The sequence below is a fragment of the Pan troglodytes genome, chromosome 9 (genome assembly GCF_028858775.2).
Source record: "Pan troglodytes isolate AG18354 chromosome 9, NHGRI_mPanTro3-v2.0_pri, whole genome shotgun sequence".
NCBI lineage: Eukaryota > Metazoa > Chordata > Mammalia > Primates > Hominidae > Pan > Pan troglodytes.
The window spans coordinates 95,801,709-95,825,866 of record NC_072407.2 but is presented as its reverse complement, the minus strand read 5'-3'; the positions used below and the strand labels follow the sequence as shown (position 1 = coordinate 95,825,866).

General features: G+C 38.2%; 1 protein-coding gene across 48 annotated transcripts in view; it reads right to left on the bottom strand.

Moving 5' to 3' along the window:
• CEP295 (centrosomal protein 295) overlaps window positions 1–24,158 on the bottom strand; it is a 68,688-nt gene that overhangs the window by 19,711 nt on the left and 24,819 nt on the right. For 23 of the 48 annotated variants that reach the window (XR_010147635.1, XR_010147636.1, XR_010147637.1 and 20 more), the window contains exons 10-18: window positions 22,699–22,920; window positions 18,792–18,884; window positions 18,537–18,640; window positions 14,995–15,171; window positions 14,251–14,348; window positions 10,483–13,987; window positions 8,044–8,221; window positions 7,762–7,905; window positions 3,749–3,901 (exon numbers count right to left, since the gene is read on the bottom strand). Coding sequence is in view for 43 of the 48 variants with exons in the window: in XM_016921796.4 (XP_016777285.2) it covers window positions 3,749–3,901; window positions 7,762–7,905; window positions 8,044–8,221; window positions 10,483–13,987; window positions 14,251–14,348; window positions 14,995–15,171; window positions 18,537–18,640; window positions 18,792–18,884; window positions 22,699–22,920 (4,674 nt within the window). In the remaining 5 variants the exon portion in view is untranslated. Of the gene's footprint in view, window positions 1–3,748; window positions 3,902–7,761; window positions 7,906–8,043; window positions 8,222–10,482; window positions 13,988–14,250; window positions 14,349–14,994; window positions 15,187–18,536; window positions 18,641–18,791; window positions 18,885–22,698; window positions 22,921–24,158 lie in introns of those variants that run through there. The other 25 variants (XM_016921800.3, XM_063784389.1, XM_063784391.1 and 22 more) reach the window with 5 other exon arrangements.

Here is a 24,158-nt window from a genome sequence, read left to right as displayed (position 1 = left end):
ACTTCCAAACTCATTCCACAAGGCCAGTATTGCCCTAATCCCAAAACCTGACAAAGACGCAATAAAATAAAATTTACAAGTCAATATCTCTGATGAATACTGATGCTAAAATACTAGCAAATCGAATTCAACAACACATTAAAAAGATCATTCATTATGACCAAGTGGAATTTATCCCAAGGATGCAAGGATGGTTCAATGTATGCAAAATAAACAATGTGATACATCCTATCAACAGAATGAAGGACAAAAACCACATGATCATTTCAATTGATGCTGGAAAAGCATTTGATAAAATTCAACATTCCTTCATGATAAAAACCTTAAAAAACTGGGTACAGAAGGAACATAACACAATAAAAGCCATATATGACAGATCCACAGCGAGTATCATACCAAATGCGGGAAAACCTGAAAGCCTTTCCTCTAAGATCTGAAACACAAGGATGCCTGCTTTCACCACTGTTACTCAACATATTAATGGTACTTGAAGTCCTAGCTAGAGCAATCGCACAAGACAAGGAAATAAAGAGCATCCAAGTTGGAAAGGAAGAAGTCAAATTATCCTTTGATACGAGCTTATATCTGGAAAAAACCTAAAGACTCCACAAGAAAACTATTGTAACTGATAAATTCAGTACGGTTGCAGGATACAAAATCAACATACAAAAACCAGTAGCATTTCTATATGCCAAAAGCAAATCACCTGAAAAGAAATCAAGAAAGTAATCCCATTTACAACAGCTACAAAGAAAATTAAATACCTAGGAATTAACCAAAGAAGTGAAAGATTTCTACAATGAAACTTGTAAAAGATTGATGGAAGAAATTAAAGACACAAAAAATGGAAAGATATTCCATGTTCCTGGATTGGAAGAATCTCAACATTATTAAAATGTCCATACTACCCAAAGCAATCTGCAGATTCAATGCAATCCCTATCAAAATACCAATGATATTCTTCATAGAAATAGAAAAAAAATCTTAAAATTTATATGGAACCACAAAAGACCCAGAATAGCCAAAGCTATCCTGAGCAAAAAGAACAAAACTGGAGGAATCTACCTAACTTCAAATTATACTACAGAGCAACAGTAATCAAAACAGCATGGTACTAGCATAAAAAGAGACACACACAGATCAATGGAACAGAATAGAGAACGCAGGAACAATTTCATACATTTACTGTGTACTCAGTTTTGAGAAAGGTGCCAAGAACGTACATGGGGGAATAGAGAGTCTCTTCAGTAAATGGTGCTGGGAAGACTGGATACCCACATATGGAAGAATAAAACTAGACCCTATCCCTCACCATATACAAAAATCAAACCAAAATGGATTAAAGATTTAAATCTAAGGCCTCAAATTTGAAACTACTAAAAGAAAACATTGGGGAAACCCTCCAGGTCACTGGTCTGGGCAAAGGATTTCTTGAGCAATACCCCACAAGTACAGGAAACCAAAGCAAAAATGGACAAATGGAATCACATCAAATTAAAAAGCTTTTGCAAAGCAAATGAAACAATCAATAAAGTGAAGAGACAACCAATAGGATGGGAGAAAATGTTTGTAATTACCCATCTGACAAGGGATTCATAACTAGAATATATAAGGAGCTCAAACAACTCTGTAGGAAAAAATCTAATTACCTGATTAAAAAATGGGCAAAAAATCCAAACGGACATTTCTCAGAAGAAATACAAATGGCAAACAGGCAAATGAAAAGGTGCTCAATCAACACCAGTGATCACTAGAGAAATGCTAATCAAAACTACTTTGAGATATCCTGCCAGTCCAGTTAAAATGGCTTTTATCTAAGACAGGTAATAATGAATGTTTTGCAAAGATGTGGTGAGAAGGGAACACCATTGGTGGGAATGTAAATCAGTACAACCACTATGAAGAGCAGTTTGGAGGTTCCTCAAAAAACTAAAAATATTGCTACCATATGATTCGGCAATCCTGCTGCTAGGTATATACTCAAAAGAAAGTAAATCAGTACACTGAGGAGATATCTGCACTCCCATGTTGACTGCAGCACTGTTCACAATAGCCAAGATTTGGAAGCAACCTAAGTGTCCATCAACAAACAAATGGATAAAAAAAAAGTGGCACGTATCACAATGGAGTACAATTCAGCCATAAAAAGGAACAAAATCATGTCATTTGCAATAACATGGATGGAACTGGAGGTTATTATGTTAAGTGAAATAAGCCAGGCACAGAAAGACAAACTTCACATGTTCTCACTTATTTGTGGGAACTCAAAATTAAGACAACTGAACTCATGGAGATAGAGAGTAGAACAAAGGTTATCAGAGGCTGGGAAGCATAGTTGGGGGTCGTTGGGGGAGTGGGGGTGGTTAATGGGCACAAATAAGCAGTTAGATAGCAAAACAGGGTGACTATAGTGAATAATTTCTTTGTACATTTTGCAATAACTAAAACTATAATTGAATTGTTTGTAATAAAGTATAAATGCTTGAGGTGATGGATACCCCATTTACCATGATGTGAATATTACACATTGTATACCAGTATCAAACTATCCCATATACCCCATAAACAGATACACCTACTATGTAGCCACAAAAATTAAAAATTAAAAAAAGAATAATCTGTTTTATTTTAAAATGTCAAAAATTATAGCTCACTGAAAATTATATCCTTTACAGTTATTTTAATCCACAATTTAAAGAGGAGATGTTAAAGTCAATTTTTTAATAAACCCTCAAAAGAATATCCCTTTCCTTCATCTCTCATTCCACTCAACTATAGATACAAGTAAGGTATCTTGTATAGATACGAGTAAATTATCTTACTAGGTGTACAGCTAAAATAAAAATAAATCTGGCTATAAAATGTAACTTCTTTTTTTTTTTTTTTCAGATGGAGTCTTGGAGTCTCGCTCTGTCGCCCAGGCTGGAGTGCAGTGGCTTGATCTCGGCTCACTGCAAGCTCTACCTCCCAGGTTCACGCCATTCTCCTGCCTCCCTACAGGACTACAGGTGACCACCACTACACCTGGCCAATTTTTTGTATTTTTAGTAGAGACAGGGTTTCACGGTGTTAGCCGGATGGTCTCAATCTTCTGACCTCATGATCTGCCAGTCTTGGCCTCCCAAAGTGCTAGGATTACAGATGTGAGCCACTGCACCCGGCCAAAATGTAACTTCTTAAAAGATGCCTTACAACTAATAAAATAGTACTACAACTATACTTTGTAGGATCAGTACACAAATTATATACAAAATATCCTGTGCTATATATATATACATATATAAATTTAGAAGCGAGAAGATTAACATTGGCTGTCTTTGGGTGTTAGGATTAAGTGATTTAAATATTTTTCCTTCAAATTATCTTTATTTTCCAAATATTTAAAAATAAACATAAAACAGCTTATTTAGAATGCCCACAAATAGAATTTTTAAAATGTTTAACAGTATTTAATTAGATATGGATTGTTACAAATAGGCTTAAACATAAGATTTATGGATGCTGCCAATTGTATAAAACTCCTACCTTGATAAACTTCTTACTGGCTTTTAATAAAACAATTTAAAAGCAAAATTACTCATTTAACAACTGCATAGAACAATATAGTTAACAGTGCATCATAACGATTCCATTAACAGCAGTAACTAAGTTTATTTACCATTTTTCACCATTACAAATAACAAAATAATAAATATCTTTTGTCCACATATCCTTGTGCACACAATTCCACTTTCCATTTATTTCTCACCTGCTTCATCATAGTCATCACCACAGATATTCTCTTGGCCAACTGGTTGAAGACAACTAAATGGATCATGGGCCAGTGGGCTCCCAAAGAAACTTTGTTCTCGGCTTATTGAGACTCGCAGGGGGTCTCTGTCTTGATAAATACCTGGTTTACCTGGTGGGGGGAAAAATATTTCCACTTCAGTTTCTGGAACTATTAATAGCTAGAACTAAAGTGCCAATTTATATTATGGGTAGAAATCTAAGCTCTTAAAGACTTACTGTATATAGCAAGAAAATAATTCCTTACCTTTCACAGTCAAGCTTTTATATTATTTGTATTCAATTTTACTAAGCTTTTAATGATGCTGCTACCTCACCACATCAGATTATGCCTCAGTATTGACTAATCACAAAGAAAATTCATGGAGAATTTACCAGCCATTATAACATGCATTCATAATTTATATATAAAGTTCAAAAATAACCACAACTAATTTGTGGTATAGGAATCAAGATATGGTTTAGAAGACAGGGGATGATAACTGGGAAGGTAAAAGAGAAGTGTTTACTGGGTTCTCTAATGTTCCACTTCTTGACCTGGTGGTGTTTTACATGGGTGTGATTATTACAGTGATAAACCACTGAAACAAACATGATTTGTGCACCTCTTTGAAGGTTATATTTTGATAAAGCATCCCCCCAAAAATTGGGAATTAAGGGCGCTAGGCACTACTACAAAAGGAATACATGCAGCAGGAAACTAAAAACAGAACATTTAAGACTAGGTACTTGGAAGAGTTATCCCTCTCCTGAGATCCCTGTCCATCAACATCATCCCCAGAGGAAACTAAAGGTTTATTCTCTGGAGAAACCGAATCTGATACACTCTGGGGTCCAGGGGATCAGGCACAGAAAGGAGGCAAGAGTGGAAGGGGGTGACAGAATGCCATAAGGAAATCAGAGGGTGTTAAAGTCTGCATCCTCAATCCAGATCTCCTAGGTCTGGCTCAATAATATCAACAGCCAGGCTTATATCAAGCTTAGAAGGTATTTCTTTGAAGAAACTAAACTTCTCTCAAGGAATGGAACTACAGATACTAAGGTGAGCGTCCTCACTACAAAGCCATACTTTTTCCAATAAAGTCCAACAGCACATATGGCCCCTCATCCCAAGAGAACCTCCAATTGGCCTTTTAGCATCCCGTTCAAATATGAAGACATTAGAGGAAAGGTTCTAAAGTATAAGACAGAGACAACAAAAAAATGAAAGAACTAAAAAATATAAAAACCCAAACCAAAAAATCCACTATAAATATTTAAAGTAGACAACATTCTGCATCCATGAAACAATAGCAGGATGCTATAAAAAAAGAAAATAATCAGAGAAAAAGAGTAACCTTTTAGAAACTACAATTTGATCATCAAAAGTTCAAAAGAAAAGTCAGAACACAAAATTAAGAAAATTAGCCCACAAAACAAAACCCAAAGAAAAAGAATGAGAAGAAAAAATGGAAAGATCAATATAGATCAGTATTTCTCAACCTTATTTTTATCATCCCTTAAGGAGTCGTTTTAGACTTTTCCTTTTTAAACTGCCTCTACCCCCGTTCAGTTTTAATAACCACAAATATACTGTATATCTATTTATGCATATTTGTGCTTTGTACATATAAATAGTAAAAGTTTTTTTTCACCTCCCCAAGAACCAATTTTTATCCCTCTGGGGGAAAAAACACCCTTGTTAAGAATGCATAGCATGGCCATACAACTTCCAACTAAAAGGTGTTCCACAAAAAGAGAAAATAGTACAAACTACATTATATTGAGAGGTATTTAACTGAAGTAGTAGAGAGTGGAAAGACAGACACTCTAAAAACTTTAAGCAAATTAAATAAATAAGACAATTTACTACATGAAAAAAAGTTTAGAAAAATAAAATATAATAACATAATATACTAATGGACTCAGCAGCAAAAAAGGTCTATGTATCACCATAATGACAATTTAGCTTAATTTTTGCTTAAACCCACTGCAACTATGGAAGTAAATACAAGAAGAAATACTTAAAATACTTGAAAAGTAACTGCCTCTGGTGAGTGGTATTAAAGGGTGTGTAGGGGCAGGAAGAACTGCTGTTTTATGTTATACCTTTCAGCGCTATTTCCCTTTTTAAATTACTTGCATGTAATATGATGATAGAAGTATTACCCTAAGAAGTATGGTAAAGGCTATGATGAGACCAAGACTTCATGAGAAGGAAATCTGAATAAGTTTACCAAACAAATGACACTTACTAAGTCTTGAAGGGAGGAAGAGAAAGATCATGAGGGCCTGGTAGTTCACCTACCAGGGGTTTTGGTAGGGATTTTAGTTCACCTACCTAGGGGTCTTGACTTATTTAGACTTACTCCTAGACTTAAAAGAAACCACTGCAGTCTCAACCCCCTGGGATCAAGTGAGCCTCCTACCTCAGCCTCCCAAGTAGCTGAACACTACAGGCAAGCGCCACCAGATGGGGTTTCCCTGCATTACACCAGGCTGGTCTCGATCCTCCCATCTCAGCCTCCCAAAGTGCTGGGATTACAGGTGTGAGTCATTGCACCTAGCATACCTCCCTTAATTCTTTCAAACGCTCAGAAACACAGGTACAATATTTTATAGCTGAAGATCAAACGGCTAATATTAACATTACAGCTTTTTTTTTCAACTACTATACTAATGAGGATACAACTTCTAAGTACCTTTCTATTGGCAAAGCTAATGTTCCCCTTTAAAAAATAATTTATTTTGATAAATTTGATCGAGAAAATTATTTAGTGAATCTGAATTCTAAAAAAAATTATGAAATTCACATAAGACTATTTATTAAGAATTACAGAGATGGGGCCGGGCGCAGTGGCTCAAGATTATAATCCCAGCACTTTGGGAGGCCGAAGCAGGCGGATCACAAGGTCAGGAGATGGAGACCATCCTGGCGAACACGGTGAAATCCCGTCTCTACTAAAAATATAAAAAAATTAGCTGGGCTTGGTGGCGGGTGCCTCTAGTTCCAGCTCCTCGGGAGGCTGAGGCAGGAGAATGGCGTGAACCTGGGAGGCGGAGCTTGCAGTGAGCCGAGATTGCGCCACTGCACTCCAGCCTGGGCGACAGAGCGAGACTCTGTCTCAAAAAAAAAAAAAAAAAAGAATTACAGGGATGGGTGTTTTATTATTTTTTTCTGACACCTGGATGTAGAAAGTAGTACAGTGAATAAATATATCTGTTCTAATTGACCATAAAGCCAGGATTTAAGCATAATAATCCTATAAAAATATAAGAAAAGAACAGTGAAGGTAGGAAAGTAGAAAGTGACAAAGGAAAAGAGAAAAAAAAAAAACCTGAGTGTATCCTAAAAGAAACACATGTAGAAGGCAGACATGAAAGGAAACGGGGAGCAAGACTGTCAGAAGATGGAAAATCAAAAAATTTTTGTCTACAATAAGTTGTTTTCCCCATATACAAGATAAAGAAACTACATAGTCATAGTTATTACCAATGCCACATTTCCTTAAGTCCAAATTTTAAATACTGTTTAAATAAACCATTTTTTCCTTTTCATGAAAGTCAGTCTAGGTTTCTTTTTTTTTTTTCCATCTCCTTTTTCTGCTATAAGTTTAACAAAAAACATTTAGCACTCTGAAAAAATGTAGACCAGGTGCGGTAGCTCATGCCTGTAATCCTAGCACGTCGGGAGGCTGAAGCAGGCAGATCACCTGAGGTCAGCAGTTCAAGACCGGCCTGGCCAACATGGTGAAAGCCTGTCTCTACTAAAAATACAAAAATTAGCTGGGTGTGGTGGCGGGCGCCTGTAATCCCAGCTACTCGGGAGGCTGAGGCAGGAGATTTGCTTGAACCCAGAAGGCAGAGGTTTCAGTGAGCTGAGATCACACCATTGCATTCCAGCCTGGGCAACAGAGCAAGACTCCATCTAAAAAAAAAGTAGAAAACTGGCAAATTATTTAAAAATCTTGTTTTATCAAAGCATCTATTTACCTAGTATAGAAGTTCTGCCAATTGCTGGTGACTCTACTTCTTGTATAGCACTAAGTTCATGCTGGTTTAAGTCCAAACCACATTTGACTTTTGCTACAGGTGGCTTTGAGGATCTTCTCCCCAGATCTTTCTCCAGATGCTCACCTATTAAGTCAATGACAAAGTTGGATACAATACAAAATCTATTAACATACTTCTAACTTTTCTTCAACTAGCAAGCTACAGGGGACGAAAACAAGGAATAATCAGTGAAATAATTACAATCAAACACAATTATCTTACCACTTTGCTTGGCACTAGTATCTTCTGAAGCCAAATGATTATCATCAGAGTTGTTCCTATCTGCATGCCTAATATTTTCTTGATCATTTCCTGCTAGGTCTTGTGTATTAGGAAACCAATCTCTGAGCTGCCCCATCTTCTGGGTTTTTAAATCATTTTCAACTGTGGGCTTACTTATCTGAAAAAGTGGAGATGAGGGTGGGGAAACACAAGTTGGGGGATCATGTGAAGAATTATTCATTAGATTTATATCTCCCTTCTTAAATTAGAACGTAAACCAAATAAATAGTTCCATCAATCACAAAATTTTATCTATATATAAAAAATAAGATATGCTTCTAATGCCAAAAGGATATTTCCATTGAAAATACAACCATTCGGCCAGGCGCGGTGGCTCACGCCTGCAATCCCAGCACTTTGGGAAGCCAAGGTGGGCAGGACACCTGAAGTCAGGAGTTCAAGACCAGTCTGGCCAACATGGTGAAACCCCGTCTCTACTAAAAATACAAAAATTGGCTGGGTGTGATTGTGCATGCCTGTAATCCTGGCTACTTAGGAGGCTGAGGCAGGAGAATCACTTGAACCTGGAAGGCAGAGGTTGCAGTGAGCCAAGATCGTGCCACTGCACTCCAGCCTGCAGCCTGGGCAGCAGAGCAAGATTTCGTCTCAAACAACAACAACAAAAACAACAACCATTCACAGCCTTGGACTTAAAAACTTAGCCTACAGCCAGGTGCAGTGGCTCACGCCTGTAATCCTAGCACTTTGGGAGGCCGAGTTGGGCAGATCATGATGTCAGGAGATTGAAACCAGCCTGGGCAACATGGCAAAACCCTGTCTCTACAAAAAATACAAAAATTAGCTGGGCATGGTGGTGCATGCCTGTAATCCCAGCTACCCGGGAGGCTGAGGCAGGAGAATCGCTTGAACCAGGGAATCAGAGGTTGCAGTGAGCCGAGATGACGCCACGGCACTCCAGCCTGGTGACAGAGCAAGACTCTGTCTCAAAAACAAACAAACAAACAAAAAACAAACAAAAAAAAAACATAGCCTCCATTGCATCTTTCCATAAGAGATTATATTTGAGTATTTCCCTCTGCTTTTCTTTTGCCATTACTTTTCCTTTAAATGACCAGTAAATCTCTTGACGTTAACTCTTCCTGAACCCAACTCAAGCTTCTTCTCGACATCAAAGGATTTGCAGAACTCTATTTAGACTAAATAATAAATTTAGGAAGTGGCCTTTCATTTATTTATTTTTTTGAGATAGGGTCTCCCTCATCGCCCAGGCTGGAGTACAGTGGCATAATATGGCTCACTGCAGCCTCAACCTCCTGGGCTCAAGTCATCCTCCCACCTAAGCCTCCAGAGTTGCTAGGACTAGAGGTACATGCTACCATGCCTGGCTAATTTTTGTATTTTTTGTAGAGACAGGGTTTCGCCATGTTGCCCAGGCTGATCTTGAACTCCTGGGCTCAGGAGATCCACCTGCCACGGCCTCTCAAAGTGCTGGGATTATAAGGCCTGAGTCACCATGTCCAGCAGAACTGGCCTTTTAAAATAAAACGGATACATTCAAATTTAGAACATACCCTTGTCTCCCAGATAGGGCAACTATGAATGAGTCACTGGGCCAGAGTCTTATGAACAATTCAGATAAAAGCAGCAGGTCCAGCTCTACATCAGCCTAAAATCATGCCCGTTTTACAACAAACCATAATAGTGTCACTTGAGAAAAAAGATGGTATTGATTTTGATTTGTATATAAATGTCAACAAAGAGCACAATGTCTGTTGCTGCATAAGAGAAATTCTGCTAACCAGTTATTTTTACAATTTAAATCTTATGGTAAGCTTAAAATCCATTAAAACAAAACTCTAAAATAAGAATCTACATTGTTTTGTGGTGTGTTTGCAGGTGAAATTAATTGAGCTTTGGGTCAGGTGTGGTGGCTCACACCTGTAATCCCAGCACTTTGTAATCCCAGCAACATGGCGAAACCCTGTCTCTATTAAAAAAAAAAAAATACAAAATTTAGCCAGGCATGGTGGTACATGTCTGTAATCCCAGCTACTTGGGAGACTGAGGCACAAGAACCACTTAAACCCAGGAGGTAGGGGTTGCAGTGAGCCGACATGGTGCCACTCTACTCCAGCCTGAAAAACAGAGCGAGACCTTGTCTCAAAAAAAAAAAAAAAAGCAAAAACAAAAGAAAATTTAAAAAAATTAATTGGACTTCACGTAACTATTAACCTCATAAACACCATGTGGGTGGATCGATTTTTGTTTTAACTTCCACATCATTTAGGGTGAAAAATCAAAGCACAGTTAAGGTCAAACTACTTTTTCTCAATAACTGAAAACTTGTAATCCTAGTATTAAAAACTGATTTGGGTTTAAACTTCTAGTGTTTCATTATTATTCAGGTTTAAAACATACCTGACTGTCTTTAAAGAAATCCTTCAAAGTCTCTTCATGTTTCTGTATCTGCTGCTGCAATGCTGTTTGTCTCTGTACAAGCAATTTTTCTTGGGCTTTCTGGCTATAATGCAGAACTTCTCTTTGTAGATCCAACTGTTTCTGAAGTCCCAAGTTATCTTGCTGAGTTAAGACAGGCTGTGAAAAACTCAAAAGTCTATCTTGAAACCCTGGGATCACAGGATTACTTGGGGGGGCTGCATGTTCATTCTGGGATGAATACAATTCACAAGTGCTTTTAGGTTTAGCTTCTGCAAAAGGTAGTGGAATAAACGAATGCTCTGTTTCCTTGGGTAGAAACAAAGAGGGGATAGTATGCTCAGCAGATTCACTTTTGTTCAACTTTCTTTGTTTGTTTAAAGACAGTTCTTCCTGGGGTTTCTCATAAGAATACATCACTTCCCTTTGTGCATCCAATTGTGCTGTCATATTATCTTGCTGAGGCAGAATAGGCTGTGATAAACTCAAAAGTCTATCCTGTAATCTTGGAATCTCACAATGACTTGAGGGAAGAGTATCATTACTTTTGGTTGGGAAAGACTTCTGGGTTCTTTCAGAGTCAGCAACAGGCACCTGGGATACAAATGAAGAGGAGCAAACTTGTTCAGATGATACCCTTTTCTCCAATTCACTTAATCTTTGCAAAAGCAATTCTTCTTGGACTTCCTGTATAGATCGAATGGCTTTCTTCTGTGTATCTAACTGCTGTTGAAGTGCCTGCAAATCACCATGGTGAGACTGGATAAAATGCTCAGAAGATACCTTTTCCTCAAATTTACATGGTTTTGACAAAACCAATTCTTTCTGGGTTTTCTCAATAGAAGGAAGGAAATCTGTCTGTGCATGCAAGTGTTCTTCAAGTGCAATCAAATTATCTTGTTGAGGTAAAACAAGATGTGATAAACCCAACAGCCCATCAGGCAATGTTGGTATCTCTGAGTGACCTGAGGATACTATATTATCACTGTTAATTGAACATGGTTCTTGGTTTCTTTCAGATTCAGTAAGAGGTAATGAGGCGAATGAATGCTGTGGTACTAGGGGTAAGTTAGAGGTGTCAACCTGCTCGGGAGATATTCTTCCCTCCCATTCACTCTGATGTAAAAGTAATTCTTCCCGAGCTTCTTGTCTAGCTAGAATGATGGCTTCTCTCTGTGTAGCTAACTGTTCTTGAAGTGCCTTCAAATTATCTTGTTGAGGCTGGATAAGTTGCGATATCCTCAAAAGCCTATCCTGCAATTGTGGGATCTGAAGGTGGCTTGAAAAAATTTTACTTTCACTCTCTGTAAAAAGAGGTTCCAGGATTGTGCCAGACTCAGCTGAAGCTAACGAAGTAAATGAAAGCTGTACCAACTGGGGTATGAATGAAGATGAGCCAGTTTGTTCAGAAGACATATTTTCTTGGGTTTTCTGACTGACATGAAAGGCTTCTTTCTCAGTGTCTAGCCATGCTTGGTGTTCCTCCAAATTATCTTGTAGAGGTAGCATATGTTGTGAAACTCTCAAAAGTCTTTCCTGACATCTTGGGATCTTAGGATGGCTTAAGGGAATGGTACTGTCACTCTTGATTGATATACATTCCTGGAATCCCTCAGATTCATCCACCTGGGAAAGGGATGAGGAGGTGCCAGTCTGTTCAGAAGAAATTATTTTCTCCAATTCACTTTCTGTGTGTACAAATTCCTGAGTTCCTTCTTTAGCACCAAGTATTACTCTTTGTATTTGTGACTGTTCTTGGAGTATTGTCAAATTTTCTTGCTGTGCCAGGCTATGCTGTGGAAAACTAAGAGACTTATCCTGAAATGTTGGGATTATCAAACGACAGGAGGGACCTACATTCTCCTTCTCAGATAAATAAAGCTCCTGAATTCTCCTAGGCTCAGCTTTAGCAGAAGCTTGTGAAGCAACTGAATGCTGAACAACCACTGGTGAGGATGAAGAGCTCACCAGCCCAGACTTACTGTCCCCCAAATCTCTTTGTCTATGTAAAAGTAATTCCACCTGAGCTTCATGCCTAGCCTGAAGAGTATCCCTCTGTTTAGTCAACTGTTCTTGGAGCAACTTCAAACTATCATGTAGAGGTAGGAACTGCTGTAGGAAACTCAAAGACCCATCCTGAGATATGGGGATGTCAGATTGGCATGAAACAAGTCCTTTCTTGCTCTTAGATGAATGTTGCTCCTGTATTTTTCCAGATTTTGTATCAGCAGATGGTAGTGAAGTAAATGTATGCTGAGCTACCTGAAATGGGAAAGAGGGCTCAGCCTGTTCAGAACATACTCTTCTATCCAATTCACTCTGTTTATGTACATACAATACTTCCTGGGCTTCTCGCCTAGCCTGAAGGCTATCCTTCTGAATATTCAACTGCTCTTGGAGAAATTTAAAATTATTTTGCTGTGATAGGATAGGCTGTGAAAGACTCAAACGCTTATCCTGAAGTTGTGAGATCACATGATGGTCTGAGGAAACTGCAGTATTATTCTTGGTTGGTGAAGATTCCTGGATTCTCCCCAAATCTGCTTTGGCAGAAGGCAATAAAGCAGATGAATCTGGAGTTACCAAGGGAAGGAATACCGAGAGGCCCATTTGCTGTTCCAATTCTTTCTGTTTGCACAAAAGTAACTGTTCCTGAGCTTCCTGTCTTGCCTGAAGAACTTTCTTCTGTAGGTCTAACTGTTCTTGGAGGGCCTTCATATTACCTTGCTGGGCTGTGATATTCTCTGACGGCAGCAAAGGCCTATCATGCATTTGGCTGATTATAGAATGGCTTGTGGAAACTGTACTTTTGCTCATGGCTGAAAAGGGTTCTTGAATTTTTCCTGACTCAACTTTAACAGGCAGAGAACTAAAAGAATGCTGAGGTACCAGTGGTACAAATGAAGAAGGTTCAGTTAAATGGTAAGATATATTTTCACTATTCTCTGAGAACAATTGTTGGGATTCTAAACTTTGAAAAGTTGTTGCCCTAAATGTTTCAGATATTTTTCTAGCATCCTGTGATATTAGCTGCCTGTCATGTGACAAAGCCCTTGAAAGTGTCTCAGAATCTTTGGGGACCAATTTATAGTCTCTCTGTTGTGTTTCAGTCTGAGAGAATTGCCTTAGATGTTCTTGTGATTCTAAAGCTTGATTGGTTAAAATATCTGAAGTGTGTAATGTTTCTGTTGTTTCCACCTGTCTTTGTGGAAAGTGATTTTGTCTCGCTACCTGAAAATGATCTTGTTCTAATTTGGAGGTCTGTATAGGTTGTATGGGTTGGTATTTGTTAGGACTCAACTTGAGTCTCTGACCTTGATCCCAATGCTCTGATATAGCAGTCGGTCTCTCAGATTTCCATGATGGCACTGATATAACAGAATCAGTTATCAATGATGGAGCTGACACCGATGGGCACCTTCCTTTTAACATAGTTTGATATTCAAGTAATCGTTTCCTGGCTGTTTCAACAGACTGCCTGTGTAACCTACCAAAGACAAAAGCAAACAATTATTGTTTTTTAATGAAAAATAAAAAGCCCCATGTCTATACATTAAATTTAACAACAGCAATCTAGGGTTGGCAATACTCATGGTGAAAAGAAATTACACTCACATTGTCCTTTAAGAATGGCAGTTCTAAATGCCATAATTCTAAGGAAATCCAAATTAGATCCTCATATAAATGAAACAATAAATCCTAAAAATGTAGCCACATACGATCACATATAAATTATACCCTAGCTAATACCTGTTTTGTTGTAAAAGCTGATGTTGATAGTTACGAATCATCTGCCTATGACTATCTTCATCAGAAATTACAGGGCATGATGCTGGAGCAATGCCAACCTAATAAAAGACAAAGTTACTAATTAAAAAGCAAATTTAGAAGTAAGTATTGAAGTATTTTTACATACAGTTCTATAATTGTAAACTTCCATACAGCTTTATTTTTTATAAAATGACTGGCATTTCCATTAGTAAGAAATGAACTAATCTGTCATTCTCCTTTAGTGCGGGTCCAAAAGCTCAACATACGCATTACCTACAAACCATGGTCGTATCTATTAGTATCCTATAGAAACTGAAAGATGAAAGCCGTAACTGATGCAAATTTATTCATATATACATACATTATATCAAAAAAAGACCAAATAAGAATTACAAAGGCATTCTACTTTTATTATTATTTTTTTTTTGAGATGGAATCTCACTCTGCAACCTCCACCTCCCAGGTTCAAGCGATTCTCCTGCCTCAACCTCCGGAGTAGCTGGGATTACAGGCACGTGCCACCATGCCCAGCTAATTTTTGTATTTTTAGTAGAGATGGGGTTTCACCACATTGGCCAGGCTGGTCTCGAACTCCTGACCTGAAGTGATCTGCCTGTCTCGGCCACCCAAAGTGCTGAGATTACAGGCATGAGCCACTGCGCCCAGCCATCCATTTTACTTTTCTAAACGCTACAAGTGCTCATATTTTCTTGCCCCCCTCACCAAATGATTTATGTAGTGATGAGATTTTCTGCATCCTACCCCAGTCGGTTGAGTTTTTTTTCTTTTTTCTTCTTCCAGCTGAGCCCTGAAGCAGTCAGTTTCTAATCTTAATTTCTGCTGTTCAATTTGTTCAAGTAATTCCAATTGCTTTTGCTTCTGCTCTTCTATTTCCATTATCTAGGTAACAAAATACTATTGATCTATTAACAACAAACTCATACAAAGGCAAAGATAACACACGTTCCATTTAAAAGAAATTAGGTTTCTTCACCAAGGGTACCAATTTTCAAAGAAGTAAGTGGTGATGCTTTATCTCTGTTGTTATCACTGACAGACTGAGGATGGGAGTAAAAGATGGGAAATGGGAAAAAGAGAAAAAGGGATAGAAGTAAAAAAAGGCAGAAGGAAAAGAAAGAATAAATACATTAACTATTTCTACTTTCTGAGAGCACAGTGAAACCCTGATCACCACTGAAGAACTACCTTGAAGTAGCAAATGATGTACAGCCAAATTCTATGTTCACACATTTAATAGTATAAATAATGACTAAAGAAATTAAATATCAAGGCCTCCTAAAATACTTTGACTTCTTAACCATACTCATTAAGAGGGATAGTTATCTAGAAGCAATGAACAACATTCTGTGTCTTTTTTGTCAGGCATGGAACAGAAGAAAATGGCAGAAAGATAACACATAAACTCTAATACTATACAAGCACACTCACACTCTAAGTAATATGAACATGTTTGAGTAACTATGAGTTTCATGAGGACAAAACTAGCCTGCCAAATCCAGCACCTTAGTCCCCTCCTATCTGCAATTTAGCTTTTGTGGTTTAATTACTCAGGGTCAACAGCAGCCAGAAAATCTTAAATAGAAAATTCCAGAAATAATTCATAAGTTTTAAATTATGCACTATTCTAAGTAGTGTGATGAAATCTTGCACTGTCCTACTCTGTACTGCTGAAAACATCAATAATCTCTTTGTCCAGCATATCCATGCTGTAAACTGGACCAGGCCATTTGTTACTTAGTAGCCATCTTGGTTACAAAAACTTGCCTGTTGCAGCATCACAGTGCTTGTGTTCAAATAACCCTTATTTTACTTCATAGTGGCTCCACAGCATAAGAGTAGTAATGCTGGCAATTTTGATATGTCAAAGAGAGGCTGTAAAGTGCTTCCTTTTAGTGAAAAGCTGGAAGTTCTCAATAAGGAAAGAAAAAAAATTATACGCTGATTGCTAAGATCTATGGTAAAAGTAAATCTTCTATCAGTGGAATTATAAAGAAGGAAAAATAAATTCACCCATAGTATATACAGGAATCAATATTATCCACAGTTTGGTACTATCAAGCATCCACGAGGGGTCCTGGAACATATACACTGTGGATAAGCAGGGACTACTCTACAGTCCCTGATAAACAGACGAGTATTTACTGAATAAGTAAAAAAAGGAATGCACGTTGTTTTCTTATATAAAGAGCAGCACTTCTACTAGAGATAATGAACAATGATCTTGTTTTCAAAATAAAAAATGTTTTGACCTGATTCTTTACCTATTCCTAGTTAGGCAACAGTGGCTTCAACGGAGTTCCCAGACAGTTCCTCTTCCTTACTTTACTAGCTTTATGTGACTACTTAAATTTAATTAAAATTAAATAAAACTTAAAATTTAGTTCCTCAGTTACACTAACTATTTTATTCAACAGCCCATGTGGCTAACAGGTACATACTGTACATAGATATAAAACATTTCCATCATCACAGAAAGTGCTACTGAACAATACTGTTCTAGACTATTGATGAGAAATTTTTCTTTTTTTCTTGAGATAGTTTCGCTCTTGTCGCCCAGGCGAATGCAGTGGCACAATCTTGGCTGACTGCAACCTCCACCTCTTGGGTTCAAGCGATTCTCCTGTCTCAGCCTTCTGAGTAGCTGGAATTGCGGGTGCGCACCACCACGCCCAGATACTTTTTGTATTTTTAGTAGAGATGGGATTTCACCATGTTGGCCAGGCTGGTCTCAAACTCCTGACCTCAGGTGATCCACCCGCCTAAGCCTCCCAAAGTACTGGGATGACAGGTATGAGCCACTGCGCCTGGCCTGAGAAAGTATTTATCTGAGAAGAAATACTGGCTCACGGAATTATTCCCCAGCTGTATTTTTGAAAAAACTAACTAGGACTATAAACTGGCCTGCTTAGTAATAATTAGCCTCCTTCAAGGTAAGTTGGGTTAAAAAAATATTTTATTAAAAGTAGATGAGACCAAAGTCATAAGTTAAGGAGGATTTTTTTTTTTGAGACAGAGTCTCACTCTGTCGCCCAGGCTGGAGTGCAGTGGCGCGATTTCGGCTCACTGCAAGCTCTGTCTCCCGGGTTCACACCATTCTCCTGCCTCAGCCTCCTGAGTAGCTGGGACTACAGGCGCCCGCCACCATGCCCAGCTAATTTTTTGTATTTTTAGTAGAGACGGGGTTTCACCGTGTTAGCCAGGATGGTCTCGATCTCCTGACCTCGTGATCCACCCGCCTCAGCCTCCCAAAGTGCTGGGATTACAGGCGTGAGCCACCGGGCCCGGCCTTTTTTTTTTTTTTTTGAGATAGAGTCTCACTCTGTCATCCAGGCTGGAGTGCAGTGGTGTGATCTTGACTCATTGCAGCCTCCGCCTCCTGGGTTCAAGCAATCCTCCCACCTTAGCATCCTGGGTAGCTGGGACTACAGATTTGTGTCACCACACCCAGCTGATTTTTGTATTTTTAGTAGAGACAGGGTTTCACCAGGTTGGCCAGGTTGGTCTCAAACTCCTGGGCTCAAGTGATCTGCCCACCTCAGCCTCCCAAAGTGCTGGGATTTCAGGCATGAGTCACTATGCCCGGCCTAAAGAAGTTAAAGTTTAGCTTGGGCAACATAGCAAGATGTCATCTCTACTAGGAAAAAAAAAAATTAGCTGGGCATGGTGGCCTATACCTGTAGTCCTAGCTACTCAGGAAGCTGAGGTCAGAGGATTGAACTGAGGAGGTCAAGGCTGCAGTGAGCGATGATCGTGTCACTGTACTCCAGCCTGGGCGACGGAGCAAAAAAAGGGCGCTGTATATTAAAAGTTTTTCCTCTGAAGTATTATTTTTCAAAAAACTTGTGGGATTACAAAGCCCATCTGAGTGTCTAATATTATGACAAGGACTTGTTAATTCAACAATTATTTATTGCATACTTGCTATGTACAAAGCATTGTATCAGAAACTGTGTAGGATAAATTGAATTTTTTAAAGAAGATAGTCTCTGCTTTTTAAAAGCTAATAAATTTTATAGGGAAGATCTATACAAATATATAAAATATAAAGCAGACACAATAAGGGTTGAATGAGCAGAATGGGCAAAGACAACACGCATTTTATCAGCTGAATGTTTGTGTAAGACAATGTCAAAAACATGATATCAAAATTAGCCAGACATTAAGACAAATTTCATTGGCCAAACAAAATTATATAATAGTACCTAGGGGAAAAATAAACCTTTAAAAATAAAATTTCAAATTACCTGTTTCTGCCTTGCTGACATTCTAATCCTGGCTGCTTCTTCTTGAGGATGAAGTAGAACTGAACTCTGAGCTACAGTTGTGATAGGCAGAGTCTCATTTATTTCTAGGGGAATGCCCCAAACAAAAATTAGTTTCAATAATTTAGAATTTTGACACCACTATAATGCCCTTTCTTAATATATCACATGTAATTTTATTTAAAAAAAAGATGCAAGGAGTCAAATTTAATTTGAGGATGTGATAAAAAGAAATACCTTGTTCTTTTCCAGAGTTTGTACCACACGAAAGTGGTTTATCTTCACTAGCAAGTGGTCCAGACTCAATTGTTAGTGTATCACTTTCAACAACTGTAATAGATAATACCACTGTTATTTTGAATATATAATCATTGTCAAACTTAAAGCAAAATAACAAAATTCTGGTATTAACAGATTCAATCTAGGGCCATCTGAATGTCTCATCTAGTTAAGATCCAGTCACCTTCCTGATGATCAGATATATTTCTCATTAAACCCAAGCCTAATAATAACAACAGAGATGAAAGACTGAAATTGTGAAAACGTGAAGAACTGATTTAATAGATACACTGATAGGATTTCAAACATAGGAGAAAAGCATAAAAAGAGCGGAAACAACAAGGTATCAAAGTTAAAAAGGAGAAGCTAACAAAATGTCAATGTATCTTTGATATATTTGGATACTAGGTTTTTAAAAATAATTTGTGAAACCAGAGCAGAGAAGGAAGTTAAAGCAATTTGTTCTGATCATATTTGGGTAGCCAGATAGTCTGCATGGAGCTATCCGTTCATTCACTCATTAATTCATTTGGTACCTACTTATGTGGCAGATGCTGGGGATACCACAGTAAATGAGAAAATGCTTCAAGGAGGCTTTACAGAGTAGGTGGCAGAACCATCTTATAATTATCCCAGAAAAAAATTATAAAATTAGAAATTGTAATAAGTACTATATAAGAAAAGTGAAGGGTTATACAATAGAGTATAATAAATCTGGGCAAGATGAAATTTCTCTGAGGAAATGACATTTAAGCAGACACTTGAAAGGTAAGGAAGAACCAGCCAGGTAAACAACGTGAAGATGTATAGGAGACCTTTCCAGACAGACCAATGGGTATAAAAGACCCCGTGAGGATAAAGAAACAAACCTTGGCCCATTCAAGGAACTGAGAGATCAGTGTGCATGGTTTTAGTCAGGCAAGGGGGAGAATAAAGCAAGATGAGAATGGTGAAAGCCTGCTCATATTGGCCCTTTATCTTTTTTTTTTTTTTTTTTTTTTGAGACGGAGTCTCATTTTGTCGCCCAGGCTGGAATGCAGTGGTGCAATCTCAGCTCACTGCAAGCTCTGCCTCTGGTTTACACCATTCTCCTGCCTCATGCTCCCGAGTAGCTGGGACTACAGGTGCCCGCCACCACGCCTGGCTCACTTTTTTTTTTTTTTTTTTTTTTGTGAGACGGAGTCTCACTCTGTCACCCAGGCTGGAATGCAGTGGCCCGATCTCGGCTCACTGCAAGCTCCACCTCCCAGGTTCACGCCATTCTCCTGCCTCAGCCTCCCAAGTAGCTGGGACTACAGGCGCCCACAACCACCATGCCCAGCTACTTTTTAGTATTTTTAGTAGAGACAGGGTTTCACCATGTTAGCCAGGATGGTCTCAATCTCCTGACCTCGTGATCTGCCTGCCCCGGCCTCCCAAAGTGTTGGGATTACAGGCATAAGCCACCGCACCCAGCCCATGCACGGCGAATCTTTTGTATTTTTAGTGGAGACGGGGTTTCACCGTGTTAGCCAGGATGGTCTCGACCTCCTGACCTCGTCATCCGCCCGCCTCGGCCTCCCAAAGTGCTGGGATTACAGGTGTGAGCCACCGCGCCCAGCCAGGCCCTTTATCAAAAGAACTTGGTCACGGATTGACTATGAGAGTTCCCTTTTTTGGATTTCAACACCATATTCTCCCCTACTTCTCTGGCCACTCCTTTTACTGACTTTGCTATCTGCCCTTTCTCTAGCCATCTTCTAGATGTTGGAATCCCTCAGATGGTCTTACAAGCCCTCTTTTCACTAAATTATTTCCCCTCCAAGTGGTTTTCTATGCCCATGGCTTTAAATATCATATATATGTCTAGATTCCAAATTTACCTCTCTTGCTTTAAATTATTCAATTAATTCAACGAATGTTAACTGAGCACCTGTTTTGTACAAGGCAGTAGTCTAGACTCTGGGGACATAGCAATGTACAAAATCAAAGCTCCTGTCCTTATGGATGGGTGGGGTAGGCATTAAGATAATAAGCAAAATAAGCACCAGTCACTTTACTGGGCCCATCAGATATTGATAAGAGCTATGGGGGGAAAGCAGGGTAAAGGGGATAGGAAGTAAAAGGTGTGGAGGTTGGGGTAGAGGTGGGGAGTGGTAGAAGTGTGCCATTTTATATAGTCAGAAAAGGCCTTACTGAGAAAGGGATAGTTGAGTAAACATGTGAAGGAAGTGAGGGAGTGAGTCAAGGAAATACCCAAGAAAAAGAGAAGTCTAGTAAAAAAGATTAGCAATTCCTAAGACCACCAGTCCTATGTTTGCTGTCTGAGAAACAGCGAGCAAGCTGGCATCTACAGTACAGAAGATGGGTAGGGAGGTGTGGCAGGCAAATGAAGTCAGAGAGGTAGTGAGTATGGGAGTAGTGGTGGTGGGGGTGTATGTGTGCAGGTCACATAAGGCTTTGAAACCACTATAAACTCTCTGGGTTTTACTGAGTGAAACTGACAGTTACTGGAGGGCTTCATCCAAAGAAATGACATGAGATTACTTGTTTTTAAGAGGACCACTATGTTAATAGACGATAACAGGGAGGTGCAAAGGCTGATGATAGCAGGCTACTACAAGAATCTACCCTAGGAAATGAACATGGCTTAAGCTAGGATGTAGGTGGAAAGAAATGGTTGGACTATGGATATATTTTGAGGGTAGGACCAACTGGATCAGCTAATAGTTTGGACATAAGATACATAAGATATGAAAAGAGGGAACCAGAATGACTATAAGCTTTTTGGCTTGAGCAAGGGAATTAACATATTGCCAGATACTGAAATGTGGAATACTGTAGGAAAAGCAGGTATGTAGTGGGAGGGGATATCAACAGGTCACTTCTGAACAAATTTAAGATATTATTAGATATACAAGAGAAGGAAACAGTTAAATAAGTAAGGTGAGTTCAAACAGGAGGCCAAAAATAGAAATGCATACTTGGGAGACATCAGTTTATAGATGATAATGTAAAGTGTGACATTTGAGATCAACTAGGGAGTTTTGATATAAAGAGAAGGGACTTGCGGAATGAGCTCTAGACTAACCAACGACTAACAATGGTTAGTCATTATGGAGATGTGGATAAACAGCGAAGAAAATGCAAGAGAAAATAGTAAAGTAGAAAACCAAGTGAAGGTACTGTCAAGGGGCCAAGGGAAGAAAATACTTCAAGAAGGCTTCCTGTGGGACTCAGGATAAAATCCAAAACCCAAATATAGACCACAAGTCACTCTTATCAAAAGCATAGAAGCAAAACATTTCTATACAAATCCGATCACATTTTTAAAATCATCCCAATCAAGGAGATACTTGAATTGTGTGTGAAAAGATACTTTGTAACTTCTGGAAATATAGTTAATAGCCTATTTTTCCAATCAGAAAATTATTTAAAATTAGCAAATAAGAAACTAAATACCTAGTGGGAATACAACACGCTCAAAAGCCATTAACATGTTCATATATCCTTTGATCAGGAGTTATTCTTTAAAGAGTCCTTCCTAAGGAAATAAAGATGTGGGCAAAGACTTCACTAAAAGGATGCCCACTGTAGCACAAAAATGCCAAGACAAATTAGAAAACAGCCTGAACATCTCAATAAGGAACTGGTTAATTTTGATTCATTGATTACTTTGCAATTAATATATATAAATAACTATACTAGATTAAAAGTGGTCTGGAAGAAGATTCACTAAGGCTTTTATAATGTTTCTTTGTTGCTTTTAATTAGCAGGATTATGTTTTGTTCCTTTTAACCTCTATTCTTTGATTTTTCAGAAACGAACCTACTTTTGAACAACTTAAAAGGGTTTATAGAAAATGAGACTCTTGGAGAGAAATACCTTGTTCCTGCCCAGAGGATAACGTTCTCTCTTCGCTGGCAATTGTTCCTGACTCAACCGTTGGTGCTTTACTCTCAATTTCACTAACAGTCGTAATCATTTCACTTTCATCCTCAGACATAGATTTAATTGTCCAGAGAGATTTTTGGCTTCGGATCTTATTTAATAATTTTTTAAAAAGAACTTTTGAAGGAATCTGTTGGGTCTTCATTACCAAGGGAACTAAAAGAAAGAAAAAGGGAAAAAACTTATTTAGCATCTATTGTATTACCAGGCAAATTGTTCCATCTTATATTCGGTTACTGCTATAACCACTAGTTAAAAGCACAGTTTTATTTTCCTCATATTTACGATTTAACAGTATATACAACAATGCTATCTGACTCCAATCATTATAACTAGAAATAATTTTTTCAACTGAAAATAGTAAAAGTGCCAAAATTCAAGTATTTTCCAAAAACATGTATGCAACACAAATATCAAGCCTAAAAAACTTATCAGGAAGATGTTTATTTTGCTTGCTAAATGATAAATGAATGTGTAACTTCTAAGTAATTTGCTGGTAAGATTAGTATTGAAAATATATGCTGTGAGGTTCTATAGTCTACACTAGAGAATGGTCCCAAATATGGCTCTGTATTTCTTAGTGAGCTACAGAGGAAAACATCATAGCCATAAAAGCAAATCAACTGCTCCCAAATTATTCTTGGCACTATCTGGGAAAAATGTCTCCCACCCATCTTCACACAGAGATCCCTTCAGTTAAAAACAAAAACAAAAAAACAACACAAGTATTTCTTCAAACATTTTCCCATGTGGGCTGATAATTTAATGCCAAAACTCAGTATAATACGAACAGTTCTCTAAGAGGACAAAAGTGTGATGCAAGTACATATTTCTCTGGCTTAGTCAAGGAATAAAATTTAAGAATATCTTTAAGAGGTTGAAAATAGGCAGATTGTAGTTTTGTCTAACTTATATTAAAAAAAATTCCAATTGAGTTATAATTTACAAAGAACAAGGTGCACAAAAACCTAAGTGTATAGCTTACTGAATTTCACATATGTCGATGTAGCACCTTTCAGATCATGTGGAACATTACCAGGACTAAGGTTCCTTCATGTCCCTTCCCAGTCAATACACCCCTAAAAACAGCCACTACTTTAACCCCAAGATCACAGATTAGTTTTGCCTGTTTTTTTTAAACCTTCATATAAACATGAAATCACACATTTAGGTATTATTTTCTGCCTGGCTTCTTTCATTTACCATTAGTCCACAACCCACTCATTTTTAAGAAGTAAATTCATTGCCAATATTTAAAAGTAAGGATTTTTAAAAACAATGAGATTCCTAGCTTCAAACAAACAAACAAACAACTTGGCAACACCAAGCCAATAAGACCAAATGAGATCAGCAGGAGCTAAAGTGTAACTGTCCCTTTAGATTGGGCAAGACTT